General features: G+C 53.0%; 1 protein-coding gene across 3 annotated transcripts; it reads right to left on the reverse strand.

The window, feature by feature from the left end:
- Positions 1 to 1,602: 1,602 nt before the first annotated feature.
- On the reverse strand, positions 1,603 to 11,622 carry Cbx6 (chromobox 6). 3 transcript variants are annotated; one of them, NM_001012119.2, is made up of 5 exons: positions 11,528 to 11,622; positions 11,306 to 11,349; positions 11,100 to 11,165; positions 10,910 to 10,976; positions 1,603 to 6,715 (listed from the first exon to the last, which is right to left on the reverse strand). In NM_001012119.2, the coding sequence occupies exons 1-5, from the start codon at positions 11,594 to 11,596 to the stop codon at positions 5,771 to 5,773; spliced, it is 1,191 nt and encodes a 396-aa protein (NP_001012119.2). In that variant the 5' UTR covers positions 11,597 to 11,622; the 3' UTR covers positions 1,603 to 5,770. The 3 variants fall into 3 exon arrangements, with proteins under 3 accessions (NP_001012119.2, NP_001387975.1, XP_087413578.1); NM_001401046.1 differs by having other exon boundaries at positions 1,603 to 6,769; XM_087557452.1 differs by having other exon boundaries at positions 1,603 to 7,007.
- Between the last annotated feature and the right edge of the window lie 5,286 nt (positions 11,623 to 16,908).

The following is a 16,908-nucleotide window of genomic DNA, read 5'->3' on the forward strand; positions in this document are numbered from 1 at the left end:
TGATGAGATGGTGGCACATGGCACAAAGCAAATGACACAATGGTCCAGCAAGCCTTCATGGCTGGACTCCTCTGCCTCACCCCCTGCCGCAAGTGCTTCCGTGAGGTCTTTCTCTCCCTTTCACCCTGGTTTCTTCAGCCCTCATCTCCATGGCCAGTCTTAGGCAGAGACTCCCTCCTGTTGGTCTTGCTGGCCACAAGCCAAAACGTTGACGGTCAGCCAAGATCTGCTTCTCAGCTGTTGGAGAACGTCACTGTCCTGTTACAGTTTGCTAAGGTGTGCCTGCAGTGCGCCAAGAGCGTGCTCTAGCTGCCAGCAGACAAGAAAGGCAACCATCCTAGGAGGAGGCGTCAGAAGACATCACACAGGACAATGCCAGGTGCAGTCAGGACAGAGCCCAGAGGACAGGTGGAATGGCCAGGCATTTGGTCAATGGGAACGGTCTTGAAGGACATGCACTGGGGTGGGGTGACAAGAGGTGGGGGAGAGGACACTTTGTAGGCTGAGGGTACTGAGCTCCACCGCAGTCTGTAGAGTTCGCACACCCCCTGTTGGGAGGTAGGCAGGAATACAGATGTGTCGTCCATGGTCACAGATCTGCTAAAAGGGACAGGCTAGGGAACACAGGCGGCAACGTGGAGAGTCACTGGACATGGAGACATGATACTGGGGTGGGAAGAGGAGAGCGTGGTGACACTGCCCACACCTGACCAACAGACGTTCATAGAACGTACTGCATAGAGCCCGCAGCTCACCAAGGACACTGCTGAAGGCTGCTTCCTGCTCAGGTCCTCAGGGATGGCTCATGCCACTCAGAAGTGGGGACCAGCAGCAAAAGCAGCCATGTGCTCCTTCAGACTTGTGTGGCTCTAGAGTGACAGCCTCATGGACCCCTTGCTCTCTGTGGGTGCTGACCCTTGACCTTCCACTCCTGACATGTGCGTACCAGGCAAGAGCCACACTTCTAAGAGCAGCGGGTCTCAGTGTTCCTGGGCAAGTGTGCTGAAGGCCTCCAGTGCATTGTGGGTGGGGGGTGGAAGGGCTTTGCAGTGGTTGAGGATTGGCCCAGTGCTGACACCATCCACCCTCATGGATAACTCTGTACCCTTGTGAATTACATTTTTTTAAAAAGGTACACGTGTGTGTACCTGTGCGTGGATGCGTGCATGTGAGGGCAGGTGTCCTTGGAGGCCAGAGGCATCTGATGTTCGAAGCTGGAATTACAGGAGATTGACAGTCACTCTGCATGAGTGCTGTGACTGGAACTTGGGTCCTCTGCAAGAGCAGCGAGTGTTCATAACTCCAGGTCATCTCTCCAGCCCTGTGTGTTTGTGTGTGTACTTGCCTGTGCATGAAGCATGTGTAAGCATGTCATGTCATGAGTGTGGAGAGAAAAGTGTGCACAGGTGGTTATGCTTCTTTCCCTTTTATGTAGGTTCTGGGACTTGACCCCAGGTTGCTAAGTTTCACAGCAAGTGCCTTTATCTCCTGTGCCCTGACTGACATGGCTCTGACGTAACTCCAGAGTGTGACACGTCAAAGGAAAGCCATCATGGGAACCGGAAGAAATGAGGCGCACGCCCCACCCAGGGGGCTGGGATATAGCTTCGGAATGTGACAATTTATTTGGGGGTGAAGGAGGTTTCACCCCCTTTCCTGGCATCGATACAATATTGAAGAGCAGCAGAACAAAACGTACAAGACAGAGTGATCAGCACGAGCCCGCCCTCCCCTGGCCCAGATCTACCGAACCCACATCCAAAATAAGCTATCTTCCCCACTGGAGCTCCTCCCCAGGGGGCAGGGCAGACTGAGGCCCCGCCCCTTCCTCCGTTGGCCAGCTTTAGTACGTTCCTGCCGTTAACCACTGGAGGCAAAGTTTAGCCAGCTGGGAGCTGGATGGTTGAACCACAGACAAAGGCAAAGACACTTCATCTTTAAAATGCGAGAGAAAAGAGACAGTGCCCGTCCCCAAATATAGAGCTATGTACGTATATTATATATATATATATATAGAATCCATTCGTGCAGTTCATCAAATGAGCTTCTTAAAAATTAAAAAAATTATAAGATACATATTTCTTTAGGCCTTTGTGTCTTTAAGTTAAAAGCAACAAAAAGATGCCTGCTTCCTCCCCTCAGCCCAGGGGTGCCCAGCGTCTGACCCCCACCACTTGGCCCCTTCATACCCTCTGGTTCCATCACATGACTGGTGCTCTGCATCAGCTGGAGTGGAACCCTGACTCCTTTAAGGACGGAGGGAACTGTAGGCTGGGAAGTGGGGTCCCGAGCCCCCACCTGACCAGGTACCTGTTTTTGTTTCTCAAATGTCTGTCAGAAGGGGGTAACCACACTCTCTAGGCTTTCTGAACCAAGAAGAGAAGCAGACAGAACAAAACTAAAACCCTTAAATTTTCTCTTATCTTTTAAAAAAGTGAGTCCTTGAACCATAGAAGCCCCAGAGAGGCTACCTTGGTCTAGTGCACTGGAACCCAAGGGTAGAGCTGACCAGGCTGGGCTCCACCATTCATGAAGTGCAAAAAACAAAACAAAGGAAGAAAAAGAGAAACAAGAAACATAAAAACCAAGAAAAACCCAACAAACCATTAAAGTAAGAAGGGGTGAGTTTGCCCTCTCAGGTCCCCAGAGACCAGGCCAGCCCATCCTTGACTGACCTAGTGTCTGCTAGGGACAACCCTCCAGCCTACACCAGCCCCAGAGTCCCACCTTTCCCTTTAAAAGCCAGGACAGCCAGGGCTCTGAAGTTGCCAGCCAGACTCCCGTGAAGTAGTTCAGCCTCCTTTGAAATGAGACAACGCCCTCCATCCCATCAGCTCCCACTGAAGCCAGGGAGGGAGGCACATTCGGTTCGCTCAGGCTGGGCAGCTGGAAGCCCCAGAGTGCTTCGTGCTGAGGCCTCACTGCCTTGTCCAGCCCTTTCACAGAGGGACTGACTGAGATCAGAGCAAGATCCACAAGAGGGATGGGTCCCAACCCTCCGTCTCAAAACCCAAGACGCAGAACTCACCCACTCCTGTTTCCTGACAAGTGGGTGGGAAGGATGCGCTTACAAGGCATGACCTGTAGGGGGGAGGGGGTCATTTCACATACAAAAATAAAGCAAACAGGGACTGCAACTTCTGCTTGGTAAGTAGGCAAATGAAAAGCAGCAGGGGTGGGGGAGGGGCCTGCAGTAGGCTGATGGTGCAGGGCTGTGTAGGAGTCTGTGCAGCCTCTGGGCCTCCTGCTCCTGACCATTCAGGAGAGGAAAGGGGTCTGCTCGCTGGCGGGCCCACATCTTCCCTGGGTCCGTGCACCTTGAGGCCTTGTGCATGAGCGAGGAGATTACTCCGTCAGCCACTTTCTGAAGCCTGCATCCCTCCTCCTAACCAGGGATGCTCAAAGGCGCCTGGGTCGTTAGAGTGTCGGTGGAGCTGCTGGGAACCACGTGACCCAGAGAGCTGACAAAAGCTCACGGAGGGGAAGCCTTTCGGCGGAAAGGCACCAACAGTGAGTCGGTCCCTCCGAGGCCCACTACCGCCACCTGCCTGTCCCCCGAGCTTCCTGCAAGTTACCTTAGGACTGGTGCCATCCTTCCAAGCAAGTGGAAGCATGCTCCTAAGTCACAACAGACTCATCCTGCCTGCTGTCAAGGAAGGAGGACAGTGACCACCTCTGTGTGCCTTCTATCCCAGGGAGCCCACCGGCTAGCGCAGGCCTCCACCCCACCCCAACATTGCCACCTCACCTGTGCAATCGCTGCGTTGATACGTTCTTCTTAAATAGCTTTCTCCCCCCAGCCTCGCACTCTTAGGAGTCCTATGATGGTTTTTTTTTTAATATTTTTCTCTTTTCTTTCTTTTTTTTTTACTTTTTAAAATTTTTTTCTTTTTTTTTCTTTTTTTTCTGCAAAACTAACTCTTTCACTTTCCTGTCATAAAATCGCCTCTGCAAACACAACTTCTTTACAAAAAAAGGTCACAAATGACACAGACTCTCAGGAAAACACATTTCTATGGTCTCTGCAAACACCTGTAACTGGCACCCAGGTGGTGGCTCACCTGGGGAAGGGGGAGGGGGAAATCGCCCCTGGGGACAGAGGCGAAATACCAGCCCTTATTTGGGGGAAAAGCCAATTGGCACTTGGACGGTATGGGAGCTAACACAGGACAGGGTGGGACCGGACTGTATCCCTCTCAAACCCTGTGAGAGCCCCTGTTTTATACCCTGGGGCAAGGGGGCTGGGGCTGTGCTGCAGACCCTGGCAGGGGAATGGTAAGGAGAAGTAGCTTCCCCAAAGACCAGAATACTTGTCCTTAGATCACGTGGTCCTGCCTCTTCCCATGCTTCTGAGCAAGGTACCAAAGGCTGTGAACACCAGAAGCCAGCTCAGACTACACACAGGAACATGCCATTCAACACCCAGGTGACTCCCAGGCAGTGGCCAAGGGTAGGCCAATGGACTCCCAGTGCTGCCTGGGGATGGGCACCTCCCTCTCTTTTGAACACAGACACTTCTACCCTCTCTCCCCTCTCTGCCTAAATCTGGGGCTTTGGTCTCTGCCTGCCATTGGCATGGATGCCTCGGTTCCCTAGCAGCAGAGGGCAGGTAGAAGCTGCCCAAGGCACCCGAAGTCTTCCAACAGGCCAGACTGTTAGGAAGCCTCAGCAGTTAAAAGCAAACGGGAGGAGTGGGGGAAACTGAAGACCCCTGGGAGGTCTCTGGGCCTCCTCTTTCCTCCACAAACATCTGCAACAAGAGGCTGCAGCTGGGCTCCTCCTCTGCCACAGTCCCTACTGCGCCATGTCTGCAGTGAAGGTCTGACCTTCAAGAGGACCATCCCGAGAAGGGACTGAGGGCTCCACATCCCCCAGCAACCTGGGATTGGAGAGGCCTGTGGCTTCCACGACAAACCACAGACTGGACTGTGCCAGGCCTGGTTAAGGCAACGGAGGCCACGCCTTTAGCGACCCTGTTCTGAGGAGAACCGTAAAGGGTGTTGCAGGGAGAGCTAAGGCCCTGCACCCAACACACACATGGATCTACACAAGAATGGGCCAGGGGCAAACACATGCACGGCCAGAAGCCTCTACAGCAGGTCCTTGCAGCACCTTTGGTAGAAGACGGAAGGGGTTTTCAGATGCCCAGAGGCTGTGGCTCGGTGCCATGTCTGCCAGCCCCTCCACCTTCAAAGGGGGGTTTGGATAGAGACAGTGTGTGGGGCAGGAGATCTGCACGGGCCTGGTCCACATGTAGGCAAGCAGGAGAGGGGACCTCTGGCCCAGCTGCCACCACCCTCAATGGTGTCGAGGGAGGGACCCATTTTGGCCTCATCCTTCACTCAGTGCCAGGTGGTACTAAGAGACTGTGCCCGCCCTAGGTGGGATCTCCTAGGGGCCCTGCAGATACCAAGATAGCACCGAGACCAGACACTGCACACAGAGCAAGAAGCAAGCTAGGAGAGGCAGGGTGGGGTGTGGATAGGATAGGTGAACCCCAAGTTCTGGGGATTCCCCAGAAACCACCTAGTGGGCCCCACCTGCACAATCAGGGACAGTGGCAGGGACACCAGGGAGCAGAGCTTCCTTCCTGTGCCCTACCAGGGCCCCGACCAAGTCCAGGACTGCCAGCACCATCCCTGGGTCAACACTGAGCCGTTCGAGGCAAGCAAAGCACAGGCATACGGGTCTGAGGGCAGGGATAGGGTGGGAGCACAAGTACAACTCCTGGAAGGAGGCCCCCCAAAGCCTCCCTCCTTGAGGAAGCTCCTCACTTACTTGGCCCAGTGCCACCCCCACCCCCTGTAGCACCTGCCACCCCAGCAGCCACCTTCTCGAAATCCTCAGGGCTGCAGAATTCCTTGATGGTCACGGTCAGGAGGTTGCTGGTGACATCTGTGACGACTACATTGGAGCATGGCGACATCTCGGGGCGCCAGTCCCCAGCCTCAGGCTCGGAGGAGCCGGTACCTGTGGCCTCCAGAACTGTGTGTAGCGCCTGGCCCGCAGCAGCAGTGACATCAGGAGGCACCCGCTGGCCGGTGGCAGCTGCCTCAGGAGGGATGGACAGATCGAGCACCTCTGACTCTCGCCAGTTGGACGCAGATCGGCTTATGGTCTCGGGGAGGAGCTTGGGTGGTGCATCATCTGGGTCAGAGGACTGCAGTGTGGGTGAGGGGCAGCCGGAAGAGCTAGAGCTGTGTGCGTCAAAGGGGGCAGCAGCTGGGGTGGCCAGGAGCAGCCCAGGCCCCGAGGAGGCCACGTCAGCTTTGCCCGCAGTAGAGGGCACCAGAGGGGCGGGAGGGGGCTTGTAGAGTGCAAAGGTGCCAAACTTCATGTGGCGGATCTGGGTGCGGAGCATGCTCTCGCTGAACTTCTTGCTCTTCCCAATGACCCGGTTCCGCGAGGGGACTTTCGGGCGGGCCAGTGCCCCGGTGCCCTGGGCAGTGCTGCCACCTCCCGGGCCCTTGTCAATCACCTTCAGGTTCAGGATGATGCGGTTCCGCTTGGGTTCCCGGGGCTTCACCTTGCGGTTGATGATGCGCACGGTCTCAGAAAAGGGCGAGATGGGTGGGCGCAGGCCAGGGTTACCCCCTTGTGGGTCTGGTCGTGGCAGGGGGCGGCGGGACATACGGTGGCAGCGGCGGATGTCTTTCTTGAGCCGGTGCACCGCAGCGCTGGAGTGCAGCTTGGGCGAGGAGGCGCTGGCGCTTGGCTTGACAGAGAAATGCACATCACTGATGCGGAGGGCCTCCGCCTGGGCCCGGGCCTGCAGGCAAAGGGGCGTGGGTGGGACCTCAAGACTTCCCGCGGTCCCGGGACACCCCTATGCCAGATAACCCTGAGCTCCGTCAGTACATGTTCAGAAAGAGTACCCAGAACAATCAGTGACTTATGACTTCAGACTGAAAAGGAAAGTCTGGGGAGTGCAGCTCAGGTTTGCCTAGAATGCCCGGGGCCCCAGGTTTCATCCCAGCACCAAATAAGCCTGACAGGGTGGGGCACACCTGTAAATGGAGGCAGGGGGATCATAAGTTCAAGGTTATCTTCAGCTACACAGTATGTTTGAGGATAGCCTGGGTTACATAATACTCTTAAAAACCAAACCCAACAGGAAACCAGTACAGAGAGGTGGTGGTGTGTAACTTGTCTTCAAGAGCCAGGTAATTCTTAAGGTCTTTTTACTACCCGAGAGAGAGAGAGAGAGAGAGAGAGAGAGAGAGAGAGAGAGAGCAGGAGCGAGCGAGAGAGAGAGCGCGAGCGAGCGCACCTCCCACAGGGCTATTCTTGCAGACTCAGCAATAACAACAGTGACCTTGTGAGGAACCCTCTTCTCTATTAAGGATCCTAGGCAAGCATTGGACTCTTCCAAGGGCTAATTCTTGGTGGCAGAATAAGATCCTCCCTTTTCCTAGTTCCCAGTCCCATCCACCCTGACCACAGAAGACCATGACTTTGAGAGACCCTTGCACCAGCCCCTCTCTACCCTGACCCTAGGCAAAGTGCATTCGCACCAGCAGTCCAAAGCCTATATTCAGAAGCCAGTGTGAGAAGCCAGCCCAGGCCTCTGGTGGGCACAAGACAATTTGCCTCTGGATGCAGAGGCAAGTGTGATCTCTGAGAACCCCCAGAACTCAACAGCAGTTCAGCTGCTGCTTCACAAGAACCCCACCCCAGAAAGGCCCTACCAGCCCAGGTTCCACCCCAGCTCGCCCCTTTCCAGAGGACTCAGAACAGAGAGTCAACACTGACTTCTCCATGGCTAGCCCTCCCTTCACTAAGGATGAGGGCCAGCTGCTCAGAATCTCCTCTGAATGATGCTGCCCCCTTCTGTGAGGTGCAGCTTTCTAGAGACACAGGCTGCCTAGCAGAGGTGAGGACTTTCCGTAGTGCAGAGAGACCAGACCCCGCCCAGATACGGAGAGAATCCTAGCAGTTCCTGAGGCCAGGTTGGGACACCCCAGTGCTCAGAGGATTCAATGGTAAGAGTGGACAGCTGCAGCTGAGGACCAAGTAGGGAAGGACAAGAATCCCGACTTTAACAGCGACTCTGGCTCCAGTGGGACAAAGCATGGGGTTAGTTTGTGACACTTTAATCTAGTTGTGAGACCTTAGCGGCACCTGGGAGGAGCTCATTCCCATAGTTAATCTGTTGGGGCCCCCAGAAGGAATCTGTGTTGTGGGGGGAAAGGGGGTGCCCAATCAGTTGTTAATCAGTACAAAGAGAAAACATGTACACCCCTGACAAACCTAGATCATGACCTGTCAGGGGTCTCCTGGCTTATGGTGAACCAGATAGCCCGAGATCCTCAAGGGACAAGCACACCTCAAGACTACCTGGCTCTGTATCAAGCTGGAGCATCCCTGGCCGCATTCGCTGACACTAGGTGGCAGCACTGAGCCAAACACAGCTCGCTCCTGTCAGTCTGTTGCGTTCTTCAAGGGGCCCCTTACACCCCTCCCAGGCACACGGATGGGGGAGCTTAAGGAATCTTCGGGTTGGGGATTTGGCTCAGTGGTAGAGCGCTTGCCTAGCAAACGCAAGGCCCTGGGTTCGGTCCCCAGCTCCGGGAAAAAAAAGAAAAGAAATCTCTTCAGAAACAAGGACCTGCCAACTCCCTTTCTGTGCTGTCCCAGTGAGTCCCGCCTCGGCGGCGCTCTCCTTTGAACAGCTTTAGAGCACCTGCTGACCACACAACTGGAGGCAGCCAGTACTTGGCAGGCACCAGGCTTCTGAGAAACCAGCGTTTCCTAAAACATGCTTTCAAAATGTCCGTAAGAGACATCTCTTACTTTACAACGTCTAAACAGTACTGTGTAAGATACGGTTCTCGGGCTGGACAGAAAGCTCAGCTATTAGAGGCAATGGCTGCTCTTCCAGAGGGCTCAGGTTCAGTTCCCAGCACCCACATGGCATCTCACAAGTGGCCTGTAACTCCGGTTCTGAGGATCCACTTCTGGCCTCCATGGGCACCAGGGACAAACTACCACACACACCCCCACCCCCACCCCCACACTCACATATTAAACAAACAAGAGATGTAATTCTCCTTGGGTTGAGAGTTTTTTGACAGTAGGACCTGGGTCTGCTTAGTGAATTTCAAAATCACCGCAGGTCACATTCACTGTGCTCACAGGACGGGTGGCTCCAGGGTTTGGGGAGTATTGCAGATAGCATCTAGACGCAGCTGCCAGCTCTCTGTGGTACTGGATATGCTATTAACCTGTTTTCTTTTCCGGGGTGTGGAATGGGGATATGGCAGCCTTCTTAAAAGGCTCCAGGACACTCAGCACTACCCTTTGCAGAAAATGCTGAGTGTATTTTGCTGAACTGCCTCTTAATCACAAAGCAACAGGTCCAGCCTAAGCCACCTCTCCATCCCTTTACAAACATCCCTCTAGGTCCTGCTGCTTCCTAAATTCTGGATTAAGGTGCTACACAGCTCCACCCCCTGCACTAGCATCTCTGAGCCTTGTTTCCTACAGATGTGTTCATCTTCACTCATCTGTGAAAGGGGACTAGTACTATCGACTCCACTGGGATGCTGAGAACATTAAAGGAGATAATTCGGGCAGAGGTTTCGGCACACCTGGGCCCCAAAACAACCCAGACACTACAACTTTTAACAAAAAGGCATTTTGAGAATCGATACTCAAGATCATTACCGCCTTGGACCACTAGAGGGCGCGCCAGGGGCGCCGACAGGCTGTCAACATAGCCCACCAGTCTTCCAGCTGCTCCGCCCACCCCTCCCCACCCTCAAGCGTCAGGGTTAAGGTTGCAGCTTTAATCCCTGACGATGCACTGTGGCTAGAGGCGGAGAGTAGGGGGACAAGACTAAAGGATTCCGGAAACGAACGTTTTTTTCCACGTTTGCATTTGGTCCAAGGCTAACTCTTTACACCCAGTCCTTTGGCTGCCGAAGGGGCCGAGACAGCGGGACTGGTCCACCCCGCCCCCACTGAGCTTGGAGCTCTTGGACAAACTGGAGATTATGAGGTTCTGCATCTTGCAGTCTCTTCTCCAAGGAGCCCTTCCTGTGTTTCTGTGCCAAATTTGGTGTGAAGACCCGGGGCATCGTTAGTTCTTTAGGGAAACTAAAGGGAGGAGGGCACCAGCAGCCTTGCATTAAGTGGACCACACGGATCATCTTGCTTTTCTCTTCCCAGGCTCTGTTCTTCCTCATCAAAAAAAATCAAAACAACAACAAAAACACCCCTAACTCTCCAAGATGGCTTCCCATGAAGTTCTTCGCTTTCTTGCCAAACAGGCTATGTTCACCATGCCCCACCCCATCTTCATCGGAATCTCCAGAAATATCAGGATGGGGGTAGACATGGTCAGGACTCAAAAGCTGGTAGTTCAGTGTGGATGATCAAACTCAGGTTGAAGGAATTAAGGTCACATTCAAGTTGGGCCCCCAAGTACTAAGGAAGAAGGCACAGAATGCACCCTAAGAGAGGTGGGCGCTAGAGGGCAAGGGAGGCTGGTGTTTTGCCAGGAGGTAAGCCATACCTAATAGCTCCAAGACTCTAAATCACAAAACAGGCCAGTGTACTAAAGGCTGGAGGCGATGAATCGCTAGCAAAAAGAGCTTCCCGGGTCACCTTCTCTCCTGGGTATGCCCCACCTGCTTCACTCACCCGCTTCCTGGAGCACAGTAGATCCCCCACCCCCAGTTTCTGGCTTCTTCCTTGATTACCCCACTCCCAGGCCCCTCTGGCTGGGTTGGCTGAGGCCTGATGCCAGGGACTTGTCAGGGACTCACAACCACCCCCTGCCCAGCTGGGGCCCCTCTGGAAAAGCCTGCCCGCCTAGGCAGCGAAGGATCTGTCCCTCCCTTGCAGGCCCTGTGCTGCGCCCTGGCTGGGGGCCCGAGAGGGGGCTGTTGGGGCTGGGCCAGGTTACCTTTAGGAGGAAAGTTTTGGGTTTAGGTCCCCTCTTCTTGGGCCCATACAGCTCACGTTCCCTTTCCCTGCAGTCAAGAAACGCCAAGGATGAAAAAGAGTCCTTTCCTGGGCCCCACTCCCCGACCCAGCCCGCCTTTCCCGCTTCCCTGCGCGGCGCCCCACCGCGCCTGCCAGCTTCTCCAACTCACTTCTGCTCGAAGGCTGCGATGAGCCTCGAATCCAGAATGTTCTCCTCTGGCTCCCAAGTGCTGTACCTGCCGAGTCACGGGTACAGAAAAGCAAAATGAAAACCCAAGGGGCAGAGGCACACAGCGAGGGCACAAGTACGCACCCCTATCCAAGGCCCAAGGTGTCTTCTTGCTGCCTTCCCTGTCCCCGACCCCACGACACTCACTTGATCGCCCACCCTTTCCATTTCACCAGGTACTCGATGCGTCCCTGAAAAACAGAAAAAAAAAATAGGGGGTGGGGGTGGGGAGGATGCAGGGACGCGAGGAGGAGGCGGCGGCGCGGGGGTGGCTGAGGGAACCCGGCTAGCGGGACCGCTGCGCCCGGAGGGCCCGAGGTTTCCGACACGGCAGCGGGGGACACAGGGCAGTCCGGGCGGAGGGCTCACCTTTCGGATCCGGCGTTTGATGATGGATTCGGCCGCGAAGACCCGCTCGCCTACTGCAGACAGCTCCATCTTGCTCAGCGGCACCCACAGCCCATAATACTCCCTGCTCCCGCGGCCGGTGCTGCACCGCTCGCGCACGCGCCCCAGCGCTCAGGCCCCCGGCGGGCGTGCGCTCGGCGGGGCGCGCGCTCGCGTTCCAGCTGCGGGCCGTCACGTGATGCTCCAGGCCTGAGCGCCGTTGCCAGGACCTCCCCCTCCCCCGGGGCGGTTGCTAGGGAAAATGAGCGCTCGCCGGGCGGGGGCGCGCGAAGGCTCTTAAAGGGGCCTGTCCTCTCCGCCGAAGTCCTGGCGGGAGACCCATGGATGCTTGGCTGGTGCCAAGCCGAGTGAGGTGCAGAGCAATCTTATATTATCCCCTTTCATCCTGCAGGCCCAGGATCCCTGCCACCTCCTACTTTCCTTGTAACTCCTCATGCCAGAATTGTCAGGCCCTCGACAGAGAGGTGCGATGAGCCCCGGGAGTCTGCGGGCGCTGTGCATCCTCTGGCAGACGTTTGCAAACAGTTAAATATGATACAGCAGAAATGCGTTCACTGCAGCTTTGCCAGGCCTTGTGGGGATTTCTTTAATACAGCACCCCATCCATTATTTATGTATTCGTGGGAGTGTGGTTTTGTAACCGGTTCAGATAAGTTAAAACAAAAAAGCCACCGCGGGAAAGGGGGGTGAAGGCGGAGGTGACCCAAGTCTGCGACCAAGGTCTCCAGCAACACCTGCATGTAGACCTTGGCGAATATATTTGTAAAGCAAAGAGGGAAAGGTCTCGGAAGAGGACCCTAAGGCACCCTAGAGTGAGTCCAAAGCAGGCTTCCTTTGGGTCACTTAACAGAACTCACCCTCGTAGTGAAATCTGTTTTCATATTTTTCAGGCCACAGGCCACAGCACAATTCTACAGCCCACAGCTGCAGGGATGACTCCGCCATTGCTCTTGGGAGGTGCAAGTGGGATCTGGAGCCTTCCCTCTGGGTTGTAGCCCCCTTCCATTCCGTTCGTTTGTTTTCAAATTATTTAACGGATTTTCCATTAGGCCAGTGGTCTTGTTCTTGGCAAAGCAAAAATTTAACCAATATAAATAATAAAACGGAAAGTGCAAGAATAGCCCCTAACCTGCATTGAGCTATTAAGAGCTTCTAGCCCAGTTCTTTCCCTAAAGTCGGGCCTGCATGATGTGTACACACACATTCCCCACATGGAGAGTACAGGCACATACACCCTATGTACTTAGATGTTTAAGCGCTAGAGGGTTGTACTGTTTACCCTGGAGATGCTATCCTTCCTTAATGATATCGATTAGACATGAACACAGATTTTGCCCTGTTCACCTGTTGTCTAGGGCTGGGCTGGAGAGGTGTGGGGATTTGTCAGGGTCAAGGTTGTCTTTTGATTTACCAGAGAGGAGAGGGGGCAGAGGGTTGGTTCTATGAGTCTCTACAATAGCCCCATTTCTTGAAGATGCAAATTTACCAAAGAAAATCTCAGTTTTCCCATTCCTGTAGCTATGTATAGAAAGTACATTGAGTGAAATCCTTCTGCTCCCCGTCTAGGTCTTTATGCTACTGAGAAAATACTCTTAGGTGGCACGACAGCAAACCCGAGGTGAACTTCACCTGAGTAGAGAGCAGCTCTGCTGGGGTGGCATGGATGAGCAGTAAGTTGAATGTGGGTGTCTGTGCTTGTGCAAGCGGAGGAGGCCCCAGGATGAAGAAGATGACCACCCATCTACTTATGGGATCGTTCATCATTCTTTGTGAGCTATTGCGGAAGCGTCAGGAAACAGAAGTCAGTCAGGTGCGAAAATTGACTTTCCCTGCATGACCACACAATGCAGATAGTTTCACGGTTGAGAACCACTGTCTTGCCGGAAGCATGAAACATGTAAGTGTGGCTTCAAGTTTTCAGAATGTATTCCCTCCCCTTCTTCTGTTTGTTGGCTGGGCCCAGCTGATGGTTTTCCTTGTTGGTCTTGCCCAAGGTTGTCATTGTGGGTACAATGAGAGAAACCAAATCTGACTGGTCCTCTGTCTCCAGTCAAGCTTCGCCTTTCCCTGGGAGCCCTGCAGGAGCCCTGAAGGACCAACTGGGGAAATCTCACACTTCCTTCAGTACATCCCACAGTCAAGGCATAGGTTCAAGGCTCTTAGTGTGCATATCTTGAGGAATCCCTTCCCTTCACACATGGGGAGGGTTTGCAGAACAGACTAGGATTAGACTCCCATATTGGGTTCTCTGGGAAAAGTAAAACGATTTGTAGATGTGATTAAGGTCCCTAATTAGTTAACTCTTAATTCCACAGACAGACGTTGGCCCCGGGCAGGCTTTTCTTACATTACAGATCCAGCCAACAGAGCTGCCGTCCTGCCACCTTGAAGAAGCAAACTGACACACCTCAGAGAGAGTTGGTGGCAGGAATGGGGCATGGGTTCTAGAAACTGCGGACTTCCATCCTACAATCCCAAGCAATAAAACGTATGGATAATTCCGGAGCTTGCTGTGGCCCCCTGAGCGTGGTGACCCTCCAGGGGACCAGAACACAGTCTCTGGATGTTGACATGTAGGCATAGATGCAATAAGCTAGTATCCTCTTTAGCCACTGAGTTGTAGCTGACTCCTGGGTGGGAAAATAGACATTCCTCTGAACAGGGAGGGTGGCAAGGTCACATGGTCAGGGGGATGTAGTGGTTTGTGTGAGGAACGGACCCTATAGACTCATACATGTGAATACTTAGCTCTCAGTTGGAGCATTAGGAGGTGTAGCCTTGTTGGAGATGTGTGTCCCTGGGGCTAGGCCTTGAGGTTTCAAAAACTGGTCCCAGGCCCAGTCCCACTCTACCTCTTCCTTGTGGACAAGATGTGATTTCTCAGCTACTGTGCCATGCCTGTGTGCCTGCTGCCACGATGACCATGGACTCACCCTCTGAAACTGTAAGCAAACCCCCAATTAAATGTTTTCTTTAATAAGTTGCTTTGATCGTGGTGTCTCTTCACAGCAATAGAACAGTGAGTAAGACTCAGGGTTGTTATAATACAAGTAGGTGTTATATATTAGAATATTATTATATACCATAATTAATAGAACAGAAATATTAATGTTATAAATATTAGATAATGATGTATCATATAATTACAATGTTAATATGGTTATATTAAATTACTATTATATTAATAATAGTAATATATTATTAATTATAAAAACTCAGGGTTATTGTAGTAACACAAGTAGGTCCCAGTTTGGGACAAAGCTCATGTTAAAAATGGTGAGGTCTCAGTGGGGCAGTAGTGGCCACACCTTCAGTCTCAGCACTCTGGAGGCAAAGGCAGGTGGATCTCTGTGAGTTCGAGGCCAGCCTGGTCTACAGAGTGAGCTCCGGAATAGCCAGGGATGTCACACAGAGAAATCCTGCCTTGAAAAACTCCAAACACTAAAAAACAAAACTGGTGAGGTCTCTGGGGTCAGATGCTGCTTTTACAGTGCCGTATTTTGGGGACACTTCTTTTGTGATATCCAACTGCTGGTGCTGTGTCCTTAGTCTTTGGCACGTGTGAGTGCTTTAATTAGAGTGAAGGAGGAGATGTGGTGTGGAAACCCCTATGCAGGAGGCAGGAGGGGCATCTGGGGAGGGAAAGTGGATCAGAGAAGGGAGGGGAGGGCCTTGTCTGGCATTAGCCTGTCAGTCTAGAGTGACAAATGCCCTCAGGCCTGCTGACTTGGAGCAAGGTCAGAATCAACAGAGAAAGAGGATCTGGGAGCCTACAAGATGGTTCAGCAGGTAACCTGTGGCCAGAACAGCACCAGAAGTGCCAGCAGCCAACCAGATGACCTGAATTTGACCCCCAGGACCCACGCAGTGGAAGGAGAGAGCAGACCTTCTCTGACCTCCACATGTGAGGCACGGCACATGTACGCACAGAAAAACAATCAAATCAGTGTTTTTAAAAATTAATAATCAGGCCAGGCAGTGGTGCACACCTTTAACCCTAGCCCTTGAGAGGCACAGGCAGTCAGATCTCTGAATTTGAGGCCAGCCTGGTCTACAGAGTGAGTTCCAGGGCTACATGGAGAAAGCCTGCCTTGAAAAAGAAAAAAAAATTAAGAAAGAGGATTGGTAACTGCCCAGGACCCATGGAAGATCCATCCATGGAAGGTCTGAGCCACAGTTACCCCAAGGCAAGTTCACTGCTGGGTGGAACATCCCTTCCTAGCAACAGAGAGCAGAGCCTGTGTTTGGGAAATCCAGTTCCTCGCTCTGCACTCACAGTGGGATCCTGAGGGCTATGATATGGGTTCTGTCCCAGTGGACTGACTCAGCCCAGCGGGGGACCATGCCCTCTTTACCCTCACCGAAAACTGGGAGATGTCATGCCTCTCTTTTACCTGCTAGCTATACAGTGCTGTGGCTTACCCAGCACGTGTTCAAGCAGTGAGCGGCCCTAGAAGGGGCTATGGGTCAGTGTAGTCCTCGAAGTTTAAGACTAAGGAAGAGGAAGGCTAACTCCAAGGCACATCCTGCTTCTGTCCTTGTGAACTTCAGGTTTCTGGGTGTGGTCTTGGGAGGAGGACAACAGCATCGGGAATGGGGATTAAAATGACCCAGACCGGGGCTGGAGAGATGGCTCAGTGGTTAAGAGCACCCGACTGCTCTTCCAGAGGTCATGAGTTCAATTCCCAGCAACCACATGGTGGCTCACAACCATCTGTAAAGAGATCTGATGCCCTCTTCTGGTGTATCTGAAGACAGCTACAGTGTACTTACATATAATAAATAAATAAATCTCTAAAAAAAAAAATTTAAAATGACCCAGACCATCTGGGCAGAGCGTTTATGTTCCTGTGTAGCAGCGAGACATCCATGCATCTTTTAAAAGACTATTTTATTTTAGTTTATTTCATTTTATTTTATGTATATGGGTCTTTTGCCTGCATGTATGTCTGTGTGCCACATGTTTACCTGGCATAGGCAGAGGCCAGAAGAGGGTACTGCCTTCTTTGGAACTGGAGTTACAGATGGATGTGAGCTGCTGTTGGGATGCTGGGAATTGAATCTGGGCCCTCTGAAAGAGCAGCCATTGCTCTTATCAGCTGGGCCACCTCTCTAGCACCTCATCTTTCTGGACTCCGAAGATTCCAAGGTGGTGCTCACCCCAGGCTTTTGGCAATGCCCTCTTCCCTCTGTCAGCCCAGTGAGGCCTCATGTGTATCTCCTTCAGACGGATATGTGGTTGTTTCTCTCTTTTCTTCTTTTGAGATTATAATATAATTACATTATTTCCTCCTTTTCACCCCTTTCTCCAATTCCTTCCATGTGCAGCTCCCCTCTTTTCA

The sequence above is a fragment of the Rattus norvegicus genome, chromosome 7 (assembly GCF_021556685.1).
Source record: "Rattus norvegicus strain SHRSP/BbbUtx chromosome 7, alternate assembly SHRSP_T2T, whole genome shotgun sequence".
NCBI classification, from domain to species: Eukaryota; Metazoa; Chordata; class Mammalia; order Rodentia; family Muridae; genus Rattus; species Rattus norvegicus.

What these genes read in the sequence shown, in the direction of transcription:
- Cbx6 (NM_001401046.1), bottom strand. Translation starts at nt 11,596, where the DNA reads ATGGAGCTGTCTGCAGTAGGCGAGCGGGTCTTCGCGGCCGAATCCATC. An exon ending in TCAAACGCCGGATCCGAAAG is followed by an intron (nt 11,350 to 11,527) that starts GTGAGCCCTCCG and finishes TCTGTTTTTCAG; the next exon opens with GGACGCATCGAGTACCTGGT. An exon ending in ATCGCAGCCTTCGAGCAGAA is followed by an intron (nt 10,977 to 11,099) that starts GTGAGTTGGAGA and finishes TCTTGACTGCAG; the next exon opens with GGAAAGGGAACGTGAGCTGT.